This window comes from Phalaenopsis equestris, unplaced genomic scaffold (genome assembly GCF_001263595.1).
Source record: "Phalaenopsis equestris unplaced genomic scaffold, ASM126359v1 Scaffold000789, whole genome shotgun sequence".
Taxonomy (NCBI): domain Eukaryota; kingdom Viridiplantae; phylum Streptophyta; class Magnoliopsida; order Asparagales; family Orchidaceae; genus Phalaenopsis; species Phalaenopsis equestris.
In genome coordinates this window covers 496,816-519,659 of record NW_018165229.1, presented here as the reverse complement: position 1 = coordinate 519,659, position 22,844 = coordinate 496,816, and the positions used below count along the sequence as shown (strand labels likewise).

The 22,844-nt window shown below is 33.5% G+C and overlaps 1 protein-coding gene across 5 annotated transcripts in view; it reads left to right on the top strand.

The window, feature by feature from the left end:
- The window catches only part of LOC110031231 (probable mitochondrial intermediate peptidase, mitochondrial), a 93,538-nt gene extending 77,799 nt beyond the window's left edge, over positions 1-15,739 (top strand). For 3 of the 5 annotated variants that reach the window (XM_020734339.1, XM_020734337.1, XM_020734338.1), the window contains 6 exons: positions 11,645-11,761; positions 12,410-12,535; positions 12,616-12,683; positions 14,240-14,375; positions 14,714-14,882; positions 14,961-15,737. In XM_020734339.1, the coding sequence (XP_020589998.1) occupies positions 11,645-11,761; positions 12,410-12,535; positions 12,616-12,683; positions 14,240-14,375; positions 14,714-14,882; positions 14,961-15,199 (855 nt within the window). In that variant the 3' untranslated portion in view covers positions 15,200-15,737. Of the gene's footprint in view, positions 1-11,644; positions 11,762-12,409; positions 12,536-12,615; positions 12,684-14,239; positions 14,376-14,713; positions 14,883-14,960 lie in introns of all 5 variants that reach the window. The other 2 variants (XM_020734336.1, XM_020734334.1) reach the window with 2 other exon arrangements.
- The last annotated feature ends 7,105 nt before the right edge of the window (positions 15,740-22,844 follow it).

The window sequence follows — 22,844 nt, the reverse complement described above, 5'->3', positions numbered from 1 at the left end:
CCACCTACTGGACCCATACCCACACTACATTGCCGACTTAACCCAGTTCTTGAATCTCCTCTTTCGGGCCGTAGCAGGAGATTGGTCTATCGCTGTTTTTCTCTTTTCATTGTGTAGTGTTGTAACCCTATTTCAGTATCAATAAAAGTTTGTTTTTTTGTTATGATAATCCCGACTAGTGTTGGCATCACTATATTTTAATGTAATTTATTATAGAATATTATATAATTAAATATGAGTATATATATGTTAAATATGCATATTTATAAAAATTATATTACATATAACTTCTAAACAAGAAAATAATACTTCTGTATTTATTTTATATACAATCCAACAATTCTAAGTATTTTGAATGTACTGTTCTTACTTTACTCTGCATACATCTACCCAAACGTAAAAAAATTACCTGAAATGTAGTTTACAGAAAACCAAACAGTCAGAATACACTACAATCAAAATACACTTCATTCCTTTATGTTTCCTTTTTAGACAATCAAATAACCTTCACACACACACACACCGGAAATTTTGAATAAGCACCTAACATCGCTTTTAGGCTCAGCCCGATAAAATATATGCTCTAGCAAATTCATGATTTGTGTGGCAAACATCACCCAGTCCTTGCACAATCAATTCTCTAATAAAATATTCTTGTAAAGATCAAGGAATATAACATTACCTACCTGTAAATAGAAGTCTATCATGAATAAAGAAATTAGTAAGAAATTCTTTGTTGTTGCATTGTGCCCATATGCCAGCCAATTCTTCATCATTAGCATAAATTTCTTTTAATTATTCAAAGCCCACCATTCGTGTGCTAATGGCAACTAGCACGCAACCTAAATATGTGATCTGCTTTATTTGATTAGTTTGACTTATGTTTAATGGCAACTAGCACGCACCCTAAATATGTCATCTGCTTTATTTGATTAGTTTGACTTATGACAAAGGTGAATTTTTGCAAGAAGGTTATCCATCATGTATGCGTTTGATTCATTTTCTTCTTAGAATTGATAAACTTCAAAGTTTGTTGATTTATGAACACATAGTCTCATTGAATTAAATAGCACTCCCAATGTTTCAATGCATGAGTATACTATAAAAAAAACAAGCTCATGAATGGTCCTCTTTTGTTGAGCTTTACCATCCTTTTGGTGAAGAAATCCACAATTTGACCTTCTAAGGAAAATATATCCCCAATCTTTTGAACCAACGAATCACACTCAACCATAAATACTTCCTCAAAGTTAGGCAATGTCAGCACAGGAGCAATACATTACTTTTTCTTAATTGCTTGGAAGTTATTATTTTGAGCCTGTTCCCTTCCCACATGAGTTTTACCATTTCTAGGCTACCTGTAATAGGCGTCGTTATTGTGCTAAACCCATAAATGAAACATACCCATTTAAACTTTGTACTTCTTGAATGTTTATAGGAGTTCGTTCATCTCAGATCTCTCCATTTTTTTGTTTGATTTACTTGAAATTGCAATCTTTCCAATTAGAGTTCTAAGAATTTAAATAATATTTAATTAATAAATTATTTCTCTTATTATTAAATGCAAAACTAAGAGAACTTCTCATTGATGTTTTTAATGTTCTTTCTTATTCTTGTTGGTAATATAAGTTTATCATTAAAATTTACCAGCACAAAATTTCCGAAAAATGAAAGTGCATGGCTCATTAATCACATGGACCTACTTGGGTGTGATGAAAAACTATATGAAAAGTTTGTTAGTCTTGAAGGCAGTTTTCCAATCATCACATCGTCAAATACTAAATTTGTGGTAGGCACTGCATAAGTTAAGCTTACTGAACATCACATCACTTACCAAACTGGAATGTCGAGTCACTGAATTGGGAACTCGTAATTGATGGTGATCCCATTGATAGCATATTTGTTGCGCTCATTTTCTAACTTTCATCTCTATTTAGATTGTGTAAACCGAGTACTGTTTATGTACACTCATGTTTTGTCAAATCTAACTTTTATCCTATAATTTATTAAACTATCATTTTAGCTCTTTATACTAGATCACATTTGGTAATTGGCAAAATAAGAACAGTAACCCAAGTCACCAAGTCAAATTTGCGCCAAGTATGTTGCATTGGTGGAAAGCTCATTCTGTAGCTCTGTAGGTAATAAATTTGAGAATTCTTTAAGCAATTTCTTAACTTTTTTAAAAATTGCAAATTCATTGGTCGTAGCTAATTCGGTAACTTTGTAGGTGATAAATTTATGAATTCTTTGAACAATTTCTTTTCCCTTTTAAAGAATTGCAAGCGATCTACAGTTGAACCTTTGATATGTAAGGTCGTTAGAAAATTTGTCCTTTTTATCCGGAAAAACTGGTTTATGGAACAATTGTGAAGAGTTCCATTTCCATGTTGGCAATACCTTTAGAAACAGTTTGTTGTAGTAGAATAATTTTTATACTATTCCCACCAATGCCAAATTGTTATCCTGACCTTTATAAGCACAATCAACAGCAGAAGAAACAAGCGTCTACTCTAGCAGAAGTAGTAGTAGTGGGGATGGTGCCGACAATTAAAGCAGCATGAGGCGATGTTGAAAAGCCCAATTAGAGAGGGGAGATCTTGCATGTGAGCGTAGAGGTTTCGCTTTGTATTTAAACACTATACTATAGAGAAAAAACCTAAAGTGCATGAGGCAGACGCCTCAACCGAATTGAGGTGAGGCGCGTCTCAATCACTGTGAGGCGTACGCCTCACCGAAGGTGCTCGAGGCATATGCATGGATGTATTTTTTTTTCATAATTACGCTGAGATACACCCCATATTGTGCAATTTTAAATAGTGATTGCACTTGCTAATTCATCTCTTCTTAATTTAATTTCTATCTTCTAGTCCAACTTGAGGACTATAATTGTTGAACACATCTATAATTTTTTCATTGATAATTATTTAATAACAATGACTTATTTCCAACTTTACATTAATATGCTAGCCCAACCCTATTATTATTGCTATCCTTTCAAATATACATTGACTTATAACCTTACCCAGTCTCCGTAAGATTTTCTCGTTTTTATTTTGTTTATTGTAATTGAACAATATCTACTTTTTTTTTTAGCCTAGCTTACATTAATTCTTTTTTTTCTATTCAAAATTTCTAAATTTCACTTAACAAATCTGTCTTTAGATTTAGAACAAGTATGGGGTTGTTTGGTCCACTGAAAAAAAAAGTGCAATGCATTCCTTTTGTAGGGGATTCAAAAATTCTGGCATTCGGTCAAAGTATTCCAAATGTGCTACAAGATAGGAATTTATTTAGAAGACACTCTTTAGTTCATTTTTTGGTTTTTAGAATTCACTAGATTTAGGGTCATTTTGGGGGCAGCTGCAGATTATTTATAATCTGCTTATTTGCAGATTTTCCTGACAATCTGGTAATCTGCAGATTGTTTTGATAAGCTGATTAGTCGTTTGGGGAAGTTTATTCAGAACAACTTATTTGTTGTTGTTTCTGGATAAATATGACAATTCTGCCCCTATTAAGTAATGTTGTTTGCAACATAATTGTTTGGGCAAAATAATTGATAAAACAGAAGCCGCAAACCATTACAGATCAGTTTAAAAAAATAAGATGCAGCCCTCACTTAAGCGTGAGTATCAAAACTAATAAAATAAAGAGAAAAATAATTACAATATAATTAAAATTATTAAAATCTTTATTTTGAAATCCTGACGACATATGTCATCAGCTGCATTAGTCTCCTGGAAAACCATCGTACCCCTATTACTGTCGGCAGTGGAATATGCCAGAATGTCGATTCAACGGAAGAAATTGCACCTCGCTAAAACGCCCCTGCAGCAACCGTAAAACTGTCTCCCGTAGTTGTTAGGCTGGCGTGATGAGAGTAAGGGAGCTTGTAGTCCACAGTAACACAACACAACTCGGGAGGTCCTTGAAATCCTAAAGCTCATGTTGCTGCATAGATAAAAAAAACAGAGAAATCATTTGTCCGATCAAACAATTAAATTAAGTTTTAGATATCCACAAGAGAATTGAATTAAATGAAAACCATATTGAACAAAAAAATCATAATTAAAAAAAAATGTGAGTGTGCGGTCTCAAACAACTAACTACACCAACCCACGAGTCTGTCACTACAAGGAGACAGTGGACCTTGAAAAAAATGAGTTCTTGGCTGTCTTTAACCTAAGATACATATGCCTATCACCAAAAAAGCTATGTAGTAGATTCTTATATGCTGATGCACTAAAAGGAAGAGATGACCTAGGCGGACTTTCTTAGGATTTCACACGCAATACCAACAAAATACGATTGTCCTGTGTTAGATGTGCATATCACCAAAAAAAGGCCATCCACGTAAATCTTCATAATCCAATGCATCAAAAAGAAGAGAGGATATAAGTTGCCTATATTAGGATTTCACATGCAAAACTAAAAACAATAACAAATCGGCCATCCAAAGGAACTCATATTGTCATATTTTTCATCATTCATCATTGACCTCACAAACACAAAAAAACAAACAAAGAAAAACAAATCTCAAACATGTAAGTATTATAAAGTTGAAAGTATCAATGAAACAAACGAAATACATAATAAAATCATAAATTTCAAATTAACAAAAGAACAAAATACATATAAAAAAACATATAGTCTAATAAATAATAAAATTAGGTCAATCTGAAGCCACATATTGTATTTGTGATAGACTCCCTCAAAGTAGTCATCTCGGCTACACTTTCGCCGTCTTGAGTATCAAGTTCATTCGAATCCATCTCATCCATAGGTATAGAATGCCTAACTAGAAATTATGAAGGTCCTGGAGAGACATGTAATTGTTCATCGTCAATCATACTAAAGTCTGTATCTGATCGAGAGGGATGTTTTCGGATGAAATTGTGAAATGTCATAGTGGCCACCATAATATGCACGTGTTTGGAAAATGGATACGACGACATATCACGTAGGATGACCCATTTCTTCTTCCAAACCCAAATATTCTTTCAATCACCCCGCGTAAGAAAGAGTGACGTTTGTGAAACATTTTTTCTCTAGCACGGACTGTGTCACTCGCTCTCTCGAAATCAGGAATATTGTTTTGTTTTCTGGATATGGCTTCAAGTACTCCTTCTGCATCGGATATCCAATATCTACCAAATAATATTTTTCTGTTATGAAAGATACTATTAGTGACAAATAATACATGTTACTATATGGTTTAAATAACTAAACAAACTTGGAGGCTGGCGAGGGAAATGTTGCGTACTATTTCTAGTTACAAAGGCAAAAAGAGGAATGTCATGTGCACTCATTTCCCATCCAGCCATCACAAATGTGAAACACATGTTGTAGCCACATACTATCATAATATTTTAGGTAGTTGATCCAATGTATGTCATATTTTCATGGCTGGGTAGTCGGGCATCAATGTGTGTACCGTTAATTGCCCCAATACAGTTCTATTTAGCATCATTAGAAACTAATTACATTCTGAAGTAAACATAACGCAGTAATAAAACTTACCTTGAAATATGACATGTAATTTGGATCATTAGCAATTTGTTCTGGAGTAGTAGCGAACGATGAATCCTCTGACTTAATGATGTGCGACGCTAAGCTAACAAGTGCTTGCAAACCTTTGGAGAAGTATCAACTAATTGTTTCTGATGAATGTTGAAATCGCTCTATAGCTCATCTTACTGATTCGTTCTGAGATAGAGTGTATACTGTTATTGCTAACACCTTCCTAGTTGTTGTTCTAAGAGAACCTTGGAGGTCGTGATAAGACATAACTCGTGAAGGAGATCCATAAAATTGGTGCAGTCATGCCAAAAATATTGTTGAATCTTATCGGATGTCCAACAAGCATCTCACCCACTCATTTATCCCCAACAAAAGAGGATGTCATGCATGATCTTCGAGCAGTGATAGAGCGGTAGTACTCCAACAACAATATTGTAATCGCCGCAGCCCAAGTCATTTTTCTGCAACAGTCTTGTTGTCAATCCATCCTAAAGAAATAAGTTTTTAATATAAAATAAAGTGCGAAAAAGTAATAACACTAAAATGAAATTACAAAAATATCACGGATTTTAAAGGATATAAATGAGTTACAGATAATTGCTCTAAAAAATAAAATAAAACGTTGAGAACCAATACAAACAAAAACTAATGACATCAACATATAAAACATACTCATTCGTCAACCAAAACACAAATATTCAACGCGCGGCTCGGGCCGTAGCGCCATGAATATTCGCCTCTGTGTTAGGTTCTCGAGCATTTTAGCACATTTTGCATAAAAGCGCCTATTAGTCATAACTTATGGAAGAGCATCTAAAGCTACAACAACATCTATGATGGTGTTGTCAGGTGGAGCAGCAGGTGGCGGAGCTGCAAATGCATCAATTAGTTTATCTTTTGATCTTTTCCCGAAAATGTCATTATCTTTCCTCTTTTTCCCTAGCCTGGACCTTTTTGACTGGCAACTGGACTCTATTTTCTGAAGGTTAGTGCTAGGCCCTTCATCATCAGTCGTAACCTGCTCGGGTGGCAAGTCATTTGGTATGTCTGCAAACCCCAACTCACTTGAGTTGAATGCATGTTTTCCCGTTGTGATAACCCCCTTAAACATTATGCCCAATTTATCTTTCAACTCAGGGTTAATTCTGTACTGCTTTTATTTTTTGGCTGTTGGTATTGCATGTAACATTGTGGGGGAGGGGGTTAGAGAGCATATTAGTTAAAACAAAAAAAAACGATAATAAACCAAAGTAGAGTATAATTGTTATCTCTAATTTCTCAACCCATCTGGAGCATCAATTATTCGCTTAATAAGATCCCAACCCAATCTTGTGGATCCAAATTTCAGCTCATTTCATATCTTCCACTCCTTCAATTGATCTCATTTGTTTTTGAATTCGAGTCTGTCGTAATCCCTTGTCATCAATTCTTTGAACCACTTTGTAATATTTTGCCAACTTTCATTGTTAAAATACGTGGCTGGCCTATTTCCGAACTCAATTTCTTTAATACACAGATTGTAGAAAATGTTCGTTATCCCACATTGTCGACGGACCCCCTTCATTCATCTTAGTCATGTTGGAACTAAATCAAGATATTATAGTTAAACAAATTAACTTAACATATAACAAGAATATCTTGTTATACCATTACACAAATAGGACGAAATAATTCGAATTAGATACCACAAATCAAAGAAAAAAAACGTCTGTAAACATTGGAAGTTGGGGCTCAATCATTAAAAACTGAGGAAAAAACACCAAAAAACATTCGAAGGGCCCCATGATTATCACAAGTATAAAGACATTTATCTATCTTGTTCAATTCAATATCAATAATCAATTCATAACCACCAAAAGCTTTGTAGGTTGGGGATGACCCTCAAAATCTCCCTGTTGTTATGAAGTCACAAGGAATTCACATTCACCTTGTGCCTCATATCAGTTATCATCACTAAATATATCATATTATACATCTAACAACTAAACTTCAAATTCTACATTTGTACCACACAATTATTTTGCATTACATATCCTACACATAAACTTTAATTTCTCCTTATACATACAAACAACACATGAAACACCTAAAACAGTATGCATACATACCAACCAATTTTTATGCATTTACACAAAAAGCGCTACCTGCAATAGTATGCACAAGCTTTGTAGACCTTCTTATACATTTGCACTTGAAACAACTCATAATGAAAGGGATTTATATGTAAGCTCAATAAATACCTACAATACTATATTAGGTAAGAAGCGATATGTATACATACCAATCAGTTCTTATGCATTTACGCATGAAACACCTAAAATGGTATGCATACATACCAACCAATTCATATGCATTGACACAGAAAAGGCCATTTGCAATAGTATGCACAATTTTTTAATACATATCAACCAATTCGTATGCATATACACATGAAACAACTCATAATAAACAACTATGGAGCTACGTGTGATTGACATTTATATTTAAACTTCCAAAAAAATCGATAGCACTACTATAGCTACTAGTGATATGCATACATACCAACCAATTCTTTTGCATTTACACATGAAACACCTAAAGTAATATACATGCATACCAACCTATTCTTATGCATTTACACATAAAACGCTACCTGCAATAGTATGCAGATGCTTTGCATACATACAAACAAATTCACATGCATTTACACATGAAACACCTTAAAGGCCAACTGCAATAGCATGCACAAGCTTTGCGTACGTACCAACCAATTCGTATGCATTTACACATAAAACACCTTAAAGGCCACCTCCAATAATATGCATAAGCTTTGCACACATACCAACCAATTCATATGCATTTAAACATGAAACACCTTAAACACCACCTGGAATCATATGCAAAAGTTTTGCAAACATACCAAACTTTTCTATGAAAATAATCTGCTTCAAATTCACAGCTATAAACTGCTCAGCAACCATTCACTAAAAAATTTAAGAACAAGTATAATAAGATCCAAACTGTCCTGCAACCATTCACTAAAAAAGCATTCGAACATGCATTGATCCAAACAGCTTAAGAACAAGCATAGATCCCAACTGCCCTGCAACCATTCACTAAAACTGCTAATTCGAACATACTCCCTTCAAGGCCAATTGCACTGCAAGCATAGCTTGCTCTCTAAGCAAATCCAACCAAAGAAACATACTAAAATGACAATACAAAAATCCCAACATAGCAACCTACTGAAATCACAACTCGGAAGAAGAAATTGAGAGGAGAAGGAACATACTGAAATGTCAAACACATTCGAAAAATGAGAAAATTGCATATAGCAAATCATTCGAAAGCCTAGCATTACTCAAGGAAATCCAACAAACAAAATCCAACTGCAGGAGCACCAACTAAAGAAAATCATTCCATGCAATACCTACAGATTGACCGCTACGAGAGGGTAGAGAGGAATTTTATAGCAGATGCGAGGCGTAAGAGCAGTGTGGAGTCGAATCCAGCACGAGAGCTTGAGGGATTTGGGATCGCTTTAGGGCAGAGGAGAGAATGGCAGCCAGGTAAAACATAGCGAACGAACGCGGGCCGTGGGGTCGATCCCGCGGTCGCGTATGCTATACACTCGAATGACGGCGTTACGAAAATGCCACTCGAACGCATTAAACAAACGCGTAGACGGCGTTTTCATAACGCCACTGCACCAAATAAGCGTTCCCGAACGGGCATGTAGGCTCTGTCAAACCGACACACCATTCAATTTATTTAGCTTTCCCGGTTATTACAAAAGGCAGCAATAACATCATTGCCCAAACCTATTTGCTTTTCACCATTCTTATGCTAATTTGTAATGCTTCGCTTAAGGTGAAATCCTAGCCCACCCTTACCTGATTCTCACCACAATTGGTATAGGTTTTGGTGCATTGTTTCATTGGAATGCTTTAGAACTTCCAAAAGTCAAAGGATTTCTTTTATTATAGGCATGAAGCTATACCACTAGTTGCGAATCTAAATTCAACTTTCACTCTTTCTAATCCAAGCTTGAGGTCCAAAATGACGATAATGCCAAGGACATTAATAATAACACTAATGCATTGACCAATGAATGAAAAATTTTTAATGGTTAGTCAAAGGGTGGAACTCACATATCAACGAAGGCATAGTCTGAGAAAACTAATGTGCTGCAAATATTTCATAGCCTAGTTACATCAACATGCCTGATGATGCTTATAGCCAAAGGAGATAAGTTGGCTCCAACAATAAGCTAACTAACGGGTCAAGTCGAGGATGGGGGTTTAGCTCCCCTGGGCGCACATAATTTATTGGGGGTCAAAGGTTAACTGCAATTTATGAGTGTTTTTCCTCAATATTTCATTATACTTTTGGCCATAACATATGCAAAATTTTTTTAAATGGATACTATATAGTACTTGTTATTTAACACATTAATATCAAAATTGTGGAAATTAACCCATAATTCCTGATGTGATTGAACTCTACTATTTTAATCATTTTTTAGACATCTATGGAATGTCCAGATAAAAACGTATCTATAGCATGATCCTTGAAATATGGTGGTTACCCAGTTAAGGGCTTTATGATTTGTGCTGGAACAAATCTCTCCCAATGACATTTAGATGAGGCATGGTTCTTTTTGCCTTAAATTTGTTCCATTGCACCAAAATTTGTGTTGATTGACTTAACCATTTTGATGAAGCTCATTGATATTGTGCTTATAGATATTGTTTGATCAAAACATTTGATTTGTATGCTTATTAAGAATGATCTAAGAGTCCTTAGCCGAGCCCAGATCCTGTCATTTAATTCAGATTATTATAAACGTCAGTCTTGTAGCTCTTCTCCGAAATCTGAGCATTTGTTTTGGATTGCAATCAAATGTGGTATCAAAGCCTTTGGTTTGAATTCAAATGCACAAACGTTAGCAACGCCATTATCTGGGCCATCAGTTCTGTGATCTTGCCATCCATCATCATTGGAGTATGATTGTTCTGTGTAATCTGTGTAATCAACACAATGCCCTCAGATTTGCTAAATCACCAAACTAATCCCTATCATAGGGAATATCAACTTAGGGCTTATCAGAATATAGGTGTAGTCCTAGATTCGGAACTCCCAGCAACCTTTCTAAATTTCTACACTACCCTTGTTCAGCTCCATACGTTGGGGTGCCCCAGACAACTTTAGTAAGGTTCTTTTATTTACCTTTTTTTCTCTCAGAGCTTAAATCTCAAGGGGTGAGACGCCTAAAAATATAGCTTTGCACGCACTCTTTGGTTAGAGTAGGTATATCGATACTAATTTGAGCATTAAATGCTTCTCCTATGGATTTCAGCTCTTATGGAGGCACTGAACTCTTATTGGAACCGCCTCTTTGCAGGACACTATATGCTTCAAGATCTCTTCTCCAGTCGATAGCTGAACCTTAAAACAAGAGTTCCTTTGTACAGCCATGGAATTTTCATCATTAACAGCTCTCAAAGTATATGTCGGAGTATTGTTTAGTCTAAATAAAATTTATTACAGATACAGAATCTTTATGCTTTTAAGCTGCTTTGCTATGGATTGCCATGTTGTTGAGTCAGAATTGAATTCTACCTTATGTTTTTGCTCAATTCACGTAGTTAAATTCTAGTTACTACATAAGCGAGTTCAGTAATAGAAATTTGGGATCCGCATTCAGTAACTAAATAACCTGAGCACTAACCCTGGCATGCATTATACCCATAAAAGTAACTTTCCTGTCAGAAATCGTTCCCGTAACTATAATACTATTTAGTTCCTTAAGTCTATGAGGTCTAATGAAAGGTAACTTTTGGATCAATCTATTTACTGGATCTTGAAGTGGCTCCTTCAAAATTATTAAGTTGTGGAGATCCTTGCTTGCAGCATTTGCAAAATTAATGAAGCTAAGTTTAGTGAATATGGTGTCCTACCTGCTGAGTTGGTATGGTCAAAAGCTTTCCATGTTTTGAAGTTGTATGAGTAGCCTAGTTTTGTGTTTCAATCAAGGTTTGTTATTGCTTGTCTTTTAAAGATACTTTATGTTTCTTCTATTTATTAGACATAAACCCTTTTGACTCAATTAAATTCTTATTTATTTTAATCTTAAAAACAGGGTGATATGGGGTTCCTGTATTTAGATCTTTACTCCAGGGATGGTAAATATCCAGGTTGTGCGCATTTTGCCGTCAGAGGTGGGCGTCGGTTATCTGATGCACAATATCAACTGCCTGTATGATAATCTCTTGCACTTTTACGACCTTTTATTTTATATTGGTGCTATTGCTCTACATTTCAAAGGAGAGTTTATCTTGTATCACGGGATTTTATTAAGTAGGTAGAAGGCACATTTTCCTTGCAAAATTTGCATGTGAAAATATTTAAATTTTGATCTTGTTACTGCCTTAAGTTATGTTGCTTCCACTGTTGGGAACCTCATGCATTTAGTATGCTATTATTTTTGTTTTCACTGTTATGAAAGCACTTGTACAGTGGGATTCCACCTCCATTATTTCCTTGGGTCATGGTGATTTGTTGAAACTTGGTCATCTATTGGAATTTTTTTGCAAGCATTCTTAGTTTACAATCAATAATGGCTACTTCTAAACATTACTCAAGAATAATGCGACTTTAGGTTTAGATGTTTTGATTCACATTCTTTATCTATCGAATTGCTCACCATAATTTGTCCATTGAGTAAAATTAATTTGCTGCTTTTATGAAACCCCATTGTTGTGATTTTTAAGCAGAAGCCATAGTGACCCATGCTGAAGTTGTAGACGAGTTTGTTTTTTTCAATGTTTACTTACCAATCTTTTTTTGTGTTAATTGCTCATCACACTTTTGTGTTAATGAAGTTCTTTTGTGTTAATGATGCTAGATTGTTGCTTTGGTCTGCAATTTCCCGAATTCACAGGGATCATCAATTTCAAAGCTTAATCACTGGGATGTTGAAACCCTCTTTCATGAGTTTGGTCATGCTCTTCATTCCCTTCTTTCAAGAACGGTATTTGGTGTTTTTAATAATTGATAACACTTCATCTTTGAGTTTTGATAAGCACTAATTGTATGGAAATGTTTTGATAGGATTATCAGCACTTCTCAGGCACCAGAGTGGTCCTTGACTTGGCTGAGACCCCGTCAAACCTTTTTGAGTATGCTATCTTATGGTGACTTTTTAATATTTTTTTAATGGAAGAAAAATCTTTTCATGAGCTTTGTATTTTTAAATTTGTTCTTTAGTTGATTCACTTTGAATGGGCACTGTGCTCTCTTATTTGACGGAAAAAGATTGGGAAGCTGAAGATTGTGACAAATTAAGGTAGTACAAACTTGAAACAATGTCAAATGCTTGCATAATGTTTTGGTTAAAGCGATATAACTTGAAAGCTGCAAATTTTTAGGTTGGCAAACAATGAATTGGGCCAGGGGTGTAAAATTGTCAATTTCTTTATATGTAGGAGTTGTGCGTGGGATAAATCCTTCGTATGAAACCTGCAAAGTAATATATCTAATTCCAGTAATTGATCTTAAAAAAAAATGAAAAATAAAAGCATACAAAGCAGTACAGTTCCATATGTGATAGAAAACAAGGCATGCAGTCACGTTTTGAGAAGCACTTCATGAAAATCACCTCTTTAATTTTGAGTTGAAGTAGTTCCAGTTTATATATAACTCATTTGTACTCCTATTGTATTTACAAAGACTAGTCAACTTTGGACAATTATTTTTCTTTCTCCATTTTCAGCTCTTCATTCTGGTACATTTATGTGTTTTTGGTCTGGTGCCGTGGCAGCTACTGCTCAAAGTTGAGGCAGTTTGCTTGTACAGACCAAACCGCATGCCTTGCTCTGAAATCTTCTATATTCGCTTTTGACATAACAGCCCTTTATCATGCCAGGCCTGCTTCGACAACCATGAGATAATAAACTTGTTTCACGTTGCAACTTAACTTCGTCACCAAGTAAATGTAGTTGATAGGATTTCAGTAATTCTATATTATGATTGCAGGAAAGCTAACTTCCGACAGAGTTTCCTGCATCAAAGTTAGAAGATTACGTTATCCTTATCTATATTCTTTTTTCCAACCTTTAAGAACCGCTTGCTTTTCCAATTTTCTGATTTAGATTTTTGACATAGGCTTAGAATCGTTGACTAAGCTGTAAGAAGTTTATCATCCTATGATTTGGTCGTAAGGACGTGATGTTAATCCTAATATTCGAAAAAACTGTGCTAGTTTATGGTTGTGAACCAGTATTCTTCCCAGTTTATCACCTTTAACTGAAGAAACACTATTCAATATTCTAAGTGATCCTATGAGCTACTTTTCAAAATATTTTTTATTTGTTCATGTTTTCATGGATTACTTTTTACTTGTCAAGTCTGAATGTAATAACGCACTATGGTTATTCATTAGCGTCGCAGATTATTGACACGAAAAATTAAATTCATATGCTATACCAGTGCCCTTATTGTGCTCTTGCTTACATCATTAATATATAGATAGATAGTCTGCTTCATTTTTGACAAATTTAGAATATGAATGAAAGGAAATGATTAATTGAATTAAAGAATTATGAGTGTTGCAGAATCATACTCAATCAGAGAAAACTGGTTAAATTTTTCTTGCTCTCTTTCTTCCCTGACTTCATTATGTCCCATGACTTTGTAATTTGAAATGAAACATACGGCCTAACAATTTTGTCTATAGGTACTACGCTTGGGATTATCGTGTTTTAAAAATGTTTGGCAGACATTATTCAACTGGTGAAATTATTCCGGAAAAACTGGTTAATAGTATGAATCACGCAAGGAACATGTTTTCTGCTATGGAACTGCAGCGCCAGGTATTTCTAGCCATAATTCCTCACCCTTTGCGGACAAAATTAAAATTAGTTTTTTAATTTTTATTTCTTTTTAATCTTGCCAGGTGTCATTCAAACCAAATAATTCTTTTGTATTTACATATATAACACTAAGCATTCATGTTTACATGCATTCCATTCAAATCTTTAATATCATATAAACATATTACCATTATTATCTTTTAAAGAGTGAAATGCACTATTGCACGCAATGACATTAAGGTATTATACATGCAAATATCAAATTTTGAGTGCTATATATGTAAATTCATAATATTTGTGTGGAACACTTAATTTGCTGTATACATTTCTGTCTGCAGATATTCTACTCATTAGTCGACTTGACACTGTTTGGAGAACAGTCTGCTGATCCAATGGACACAATCTCCATTGTCGCCGATTTGAAAAGGAAATACACCAGTTGGAAACATGTGGAGGATGGCACACACTGGCACACTCGATTCAGTCATCTTGTAAATTATGGAGCCGGTAGATTGTGCTATATTTATGTTTCTTTCCCAGATTGTTTCTAGATCAAATATCTGATTTTGTTTATAATCATCGTAGGTTACTATAGTTATCTTTACGCAAAATGCTTTGCGGCCACAATCTGGGAGAAAGTTTGCCAAGATGATCCCTTGTCTCTTGCCACTGGAACAGCAATCAGAACAAAGTTCTTACAATACGGTGGAGCGAAGCATCCATCTGACTTATTGAGGGATTTGGCTGGTCACAGCATTGTCAGAAACTATAATGAGGGGATTGTACCGGATACTAGCAGCCTCTGCAAAGAACTGAATTTCTGAAAGAGACAGGTTCATGATTGGCTCCGTGAAGGCTTGATTCTGAAGTCTCTCCAAGCAGTTGTGTGAAATAGGAGCGTTATTTACGCACGAAATTCACATGCACTTTTACGTGTGTACTCCCGTAAATAACCTTCCAATAACTCAGTTATTGGGGTTATTGAGAGGTTATTGGAATATAACCTCTTAATAATCCCGCAATAACCTACCAATACATTTTGCGGTTCTGTGCTCATATTTTTTGCTGTTTTTCGGATGTTTTGTCACGTTATTAGGGTGTTAACCCAAAATACCTCCCGAATAACCTCTATACTCACGCAGAACTGCGTGCGTACTCTGTACATAATATTTTTTGTGAAATAGATGTAGTGGATTGCGGCTTTTCTTAACGATGGTTAGAATTTTGAAGCAACCATCATGTATTTTGATTTGATGGTAGGAATTGTACTCGGAAAGGCATGCATATTTAGTGGATTAAGATTTGATGTAGAAAAATTAGTTTGACATATGGAATCACTGCTGAAAATATTTTAGATATTTTACTCATTATTAACTAGCTAGCAATTGTCTAAATAATTGGTTATTTTTGTTCCGGTGTTTTATTTAAATGCTAATAATTATTATCATAGAGCCAAGAGGAAGAGCAGCTGAAGCATAGAAGCAAGAGCAGAAGCATCAGCAATGTTAGCAAAGCAATAGCAGCAGCAACAAGAATAAGAATAGCAGCAGCAATAATAGCAACAATATTACCTTTATGGTGGGGCCAAAAATATTTAATAATGGTGCCACAATTCAGTAATTTTTAAATGACTTTCTACAAATATATATATATATATATAATGTGAATTCAAGTGATTTATTCTTACAAAAATAGTGAATTATTTTTAAAATAAATTCTCATTTTGTTCTAATAGTATTTTTTTATTTTTTAATGTTTCATATTATAAATATTATAAATGATAATTTTTTTAAGAAAGTGTTTTTACTTTATTTTGTTTTATTTTTTTTAATATAAACCCCACAAGGAAATTTTATTCCAACTAAAATAAAAATATAAAATAAGGCAAGAGGTACTTACTACTAGGGTTGACTAGGGTTGTCAAAACGGCTTGCTGTTCGTGAACAGCTCATGTTCGGCTCGTTAAGAAGTTTGTATTCAGTTTGTTCGTTAAGTTAATGAGCCGAATACGAACAACACGAACAAATATTTGTTCGTTTGTGTTCGGCTTGTTTTGACTCAATACTACTAATCAATCATATATATCTTTGATGAGTGCTTTTTTAAAAATTTAATTGACTACAAGATTATAAAGATTTATAATCAATTAAAAGTACTAATGCAGAAAATAAAATAAAAATTATTAAATTAGATTCAAATGATGTTTTAAATTTTGTCTCAATCCTTAACATCTGATGACTACGTGATTAGAGTTGTCAAAATAACTCTTTGTTCGTGGACGGCTCGTGTTCGGCTCGCTAAGCAAACGAGTCGAACACAAACACATTTTTTGAGCTCGAAATATAAACGACACCCCTACTTACTACACACCCTTATTACTCACACAAAAGAAGAAAATCTAAGGTTCCTCTCCCATAGAAATGGAAAAAAAAAACTCACTTCACTTAATAAAGCAAATCCATATGAATAAGTTGAAAAATATCTCTAGGGAATTGTTTGGAAATAACAACATATTGTAAAATACTTCCTAAATTAGCAGCCCAAATTTTCCCGGTTTAATTATTAAAAGCATGTGACAAAGTTGCCATGTGTCCACGGCGACACATGTCATCACGTGACGTGATGATTTTGTCCATTTAAAATATTAAATTTTTAAGAAATGTAAATTTTTAAAATTTGTCCTTCATAATATCCTTACATATAGGGCTGTCAAAATGGCTCGTTGTTATTAACGAGTCGAACATGAACAACGAACAACGAACAAATATGTTTGTTCGTGTTCAACTCGTTTTGACTCGAAATACTACTAATCAATTATATATTTATCTTTGATGAGTAGTATTTTAAAAAAAAAAAAAATTAATCAATGCTACAAAGATTTATAATAAATTAAAAGTATTAATGAAGAAAATAGAATAAAAAATATTAAATTAGATTCAAATGATGTTTTAAATCTTGCCCCAATCATTAACATCTTATGGCTGCGTTATCAGGGCTGTCAAAACGATTCTTTGTTCGTGAACGGCTCCTTGTTCGCCTCCCTAAGCAAACGAGCCGAACACGAACACGCTTTTTGAGCTCGAAACATAAACAAGTCAAACACGAGCTGAGGCTAGGCTCGCTCATGTTCGGCTCATTTACACCCCTACTTACATACAACAATATATACACACACATACGGAGGAATTTTCTCGATTTTTTTAAGTGGCGGATTGACGAACTTAATCAAACTCTAAAAGTCTTTATTGTTCGTTTGTATATATTATTAGCAAGAATTGCAGAGTTGACCCAACGATTGCAAACAAAAACTAAAAGTCTCGGAAGTCAAATACGCGTTGCAAGTTGCCGCAGTTACTAAAAACAGAATCTTATATATAAGGCTTGATTCTGTAGAATACTTGTATGAATACCATCTTTTTTATAATGGAATGAGTGCATCAAGAAATACAAATACTTTTTCCTTTATTATATATATATATATATATACATATATGTATATATATATATATATATATCGATATTATCATATTTTTTTTCATTATTATATATATATTTGAATTATTGTATGATGTTGGGTCACATAAAGCTCGTGCGATCACACAACCTAAAAAGGACTCGAAAGAAAATTAATGGAAGGGAAATGATGTATGATCAAAGAGGAATATCGTCTCCTCTCTTAATGCAGAGATCATCTCTATCTCTATTTATATGGTTTGAAATGATTTCTACTAGTAAGAGGGTTACCAAGAAAGAATGTTAAATGATTTTCGTACAATATTGTATTTGTCCATGGCGTGTTGATGAAAATTTGGGTTTACATGGGTATTAGTTGGCTTATAAATAGATGTAGACATACATCTTCTCTTTGTTAGTGGAAGCCACTCTACAGCTGAGTTCGACGGCCGGTACTCAATAAGAGAGCACGGTATGCCAACTCAGCATTCAGTACTCAAAAGCTAGCACCCGACAAGCCAAGCAAACATGTCAACCCAACAAAACAAACAAGCTCCAATTTGGAATTGATTTATGGTATTCTTTAACAACAAAATTAATATTTAAAAATTTTAAAAATAGCTATAATAAAAATATATTTAAATAAATTGGCCTCAAAGCTAATTTGAAAGAAAAATAACCTTAACATGCCTATCTATTTGTACTCTTTTTGAACTATGACAGGTTTAAGATACTAAACAACATCATTCACATCTCATCCATATACTTTTAATGGCCCCTTGGCTATATTTTCTCCATAGTCATTGTAGAATACTTCGTCCTATCATGTAAAATTTATTTTTACATTTGGAAAAAGAGAACACGATGATGTGGTTTAATTGAACAAAGTAGTTTAATCCAACTTTAGCAGCTATAGGTAACTTCCTAAATGATTGAAGAATCTTTTAGGCTGGATCAAAGTGTTTAAGAAAATGACCCATTTACTTTATATTTGCTTTGAGCAATGAATGTTTTGATAGAGGCCATAGTAGAACCAGATCGAGGATTGATGAAACATGTTCAATAAACTTTTGGATAAGATTAAGCCTTGTGAATGTTGTGCTAATCTTATTTGAACTAAATTTGAACATGGTCAGCAACCTTACCTACTAAAAAAAGTGTTTTTCGGGGCACTTTATACATGTCATCATAGCAGAAAAAACTGTTGCTATTTTGATTGCAGCGGTTTTAAAAACAACAGAATTTGCTAGCCGTGGACAGGCTCTTTACAGCGGTTTTTAAATCATCAGGGAAGGGTCTTAGCAGCGATGTCTTATGTAGCGGTTTTAACTGCAAGTATCATTGTAGCAGTTAAACCCGCTGCTAATTATTAGCACTGCAAAAACTTGTAATAGTAGTTCTAAAACCATTGGGAAAGATTTTTGGTGATGCTAACTTTTGCAGCGGTTTTAACTGTTTTATTATAGCAGTTAAAACCACTGCTAATTATTAGTGTTGCAAAGAATTATGACAGCAGTGATCCTTAGCTACGATTAATCTTTGCAGTGGTTTTACGGGCTGCTAATTTCAATATTTTTTTAATTAATTTTTAAAAGTATAGACATTTTCAAAAAACATGTGTATATCATATATATTTCTATGTCTAACACATAGTGCAAATGTACAAATTGAATTTTGTGTTGAATGTGGAAATACATGAAAATGAGTATCTGCATGTAAATGCCCTAAAAAAGAAGGACAATGAATAAAGAAGAACACATGAATCATACTAAATAGTAGTAATATCTCAAATACATCAAAATATATTAATCCATCATTTCAGTTTCCAATAACTTAAAAAAGCTATTTAGTGACATAAAAATACATAAATTCTACAAACTAAGTATTAACGTCTTCTAAAGATTAAAACAACTTGCAGTCAATGAGATAAGCCTCTATCAACCTTACTAAGAAATCAAAATACATTAAATAAAAGTTCATGCATAAAAATGTGATCAATATTTGAGATGTCCCTTCAATTCGTTATTCTGATTAAGGTCATTATATCCCTATTAAGAAGAAACACACAATCAATTAATAATTTAAGATGACTTAAAATGAAATAAAATATTTAATTACTTAGAAAATATCATACCAAATGTGATCGTCCTTGTGGTTGATAATTCGGCTGCATTTGTTGCATGAATTATCTCATCTCATACCATAAGGAGTGCATGGCATCTTCTAATTTCTTAACTCAAGCAGAATAGACATATTATTGCTTTCACCTATAATTGTGGTAGTGTCTGGACAAAATTGAGTTGGAGTGACTCCAAACCCCTATGTTAGTATCATTCCAGGGTGTTCAGGACCCATGACAACCATGAAAGCTCTTTTATTTTCTTCTATACTATCGCTTCTATACTATCATCGTCTAGAGTTAACCCTTCCTCTCTTGCATCGTACAAGCTTGTTTCTACATTATAAAGGTATATATAATTAAAATCAAAATAATTTGCTTGATTAATCATTATAAATAAAATAAATTAATATTATTATCCATTTCTTCATAACATTTTTAGATGACCATGTCCAATCCTTACGTATCTTATTAAGTCATCGTAACTGTAGGCTATCATAATAGCCTAAAAAAATGATAAAAAGAAATTAATTTGATATACATACTACTTATAATTTATTAAAAAAATGTCATACATTTTCATTTTGTCTCATGACGGGGCTAATCTGAACCATTGTGTGAGGACATGTTTGATTTTTTGCATTTTTAGTATTTTTGTCACCCTCATCTGCAAGAGAAAGATATTAATTTTTTTGTTCAATTCAAAATTTGATAAAAAAAATAATTTAAAACCGGATCAACTAGTTGTGTCCACTTCGTCACAAGTAGACAACATTGAAGTGCATCTACCCCTTCAGGAACATACTCCATAATCTCATGTATGGGACGACTATCCTAATGGTCTGACTTCAGGCTATTCTTGTAGTTAAGCTATTTAGCACCGACAGATTTCAAATTCCAATGACGTATATGGCCAGGAATTCAAATTTAGTCTGTAAATACCTGGTTAAAAAATTACGAGTAAAATAACAAATAATAATATAAATTATTTAATATATTCAAAATACCTCTATCGCCACTAGTATCTTTTTTTTTTTAAGGCTTAGTGCCTTTGTTGCGCCAATCAGGAAATGATATAAGTGTCAATGCAGGATCTCTAGCAATAATACCCATATATGATTCTAATATATTAGTCTAGCATGTTCCATGACAAACCATCATCGTTTACTTCTATATGCACACGTGTGCCCAGAGGTAGATTTTGAAGCTCTACACATGTGGTTCGTCTCCTACGCTGTGTCGAAGCTCTTTGATTATCAGAAAATAAATAAATAAACAAACTTATATTTGATCTAAACAATACAAGTTAACTTCAAAATTAGTTTACATACTAGTAGGCAAGGTCCCAGTATCGAATCAATGAGGCTTTTGTCCTAAACTGTGATATGATCGTTGAGATGGTTCCAAAGTATCACTGCGATCTTCAACCATTGAATTAAAATTTGTTGGTGCAGACTGTGAATTAGCTAATCTCCCATTTCCCCCTCTATTAAACACACATCGTGAAATAACCTTCTGTTCACGCCGAAGCAATTTACTGCCTATCATTTCTGAAATTAAAAATGTATAGCACATACTTTTTATGACAAAATACGACATGAAAAGAAAAAGGGGATTTTAGACATATACCACACAATTCCTTTGTAGTTACATCCATATGACATGAAAACAAATTCTCAAAGTTCTATTGGCTTAAAAGTAAGGTTACATCAGCAAATTCTCATGGGTGTTGGATAAGTAAATAGAGAAGAATTGGGTGGCATGTATGTAAATGCTCCTACAATAAAATACAGTCAAAATCTTAGTAAAAGGTGAATAATAATGATAAATCTTTAGCGACAACAAAGGGTCAGTTGTTAAAGTTTCAAATTGAAAGAAATGTCTGACAACATTAGATACAAAAATGTCCCACAACAAGAAGTTATTGCATTAAGCCATCATACATTATATTGCCTACAACTTAATCAACCAAGTGTAAGGCTTATGGCACAGCACCTATAGCAACAAATAGAACAAATACAGGAGTTAATGAAAAAAATGCAAATAAAAGCTTCAATCTTTAGATCTTTGATGTAGAAAATTAGCTCCACTTGTGAAGAAAAAAACAAATGGATCATTTTCCAATTTATCTCCAGAGTGAATTGGACGTGAAAAATTTACTAAAGTTTGACCAAATTGATCTACTCTCATGCCACTTTTATTAGCGTTTGTCCAATCACACTTGAACATAACTCGTAAAAAGTTTGAATAACTGATGTCAATAATATGAGTTAGTCGACCGTAAAAATAAAAATCTCCAATTTCTGTGGTTTTAACAACACCATAATTTTGAGTTTGTTTATTTGCGTCATGTTCTTTAGCGTGAAAGTTATATCCGTTAATAATGAATCCTTTGTGTAGTCATGCAAGATTCATGCAAATTTGAAATGTGTGATTTTATGTTCCATAAAAATTAGGAATTTGTGACTTTATGTGTTTAGTAGAAAACATATTTAGGACATGTAGCTTGGAAATGTGTTATGCTTATTTCTTGGCTTTGCACATTCTTATAAGTTTTTGGTATTTAGGGCATGACTTGCAAGCTTATATAATTTGGTTATATTAAACAATACATTTGAACAATCAAGAATTAATTATTCTTATGTTAATATATATATATATATATATATAAACTATTTTGTAAAAAATTATTTAAATTTAAATGTTCTCTAAATTAACCATTTTTATAAAAATTAATAAAAAATTAATTTTAAATTTGTTATAAAAGAATTATCTTTATTTAATTTTGAAAAGCTCTAAAAAAATGGGGAGAATAATTTCATAAGGTAGTGTAAGCTTTTGTAATCCCTAACTTAAAATTTTAATTTTAAGTTTCTATGTACTCTCATTTCAAAATA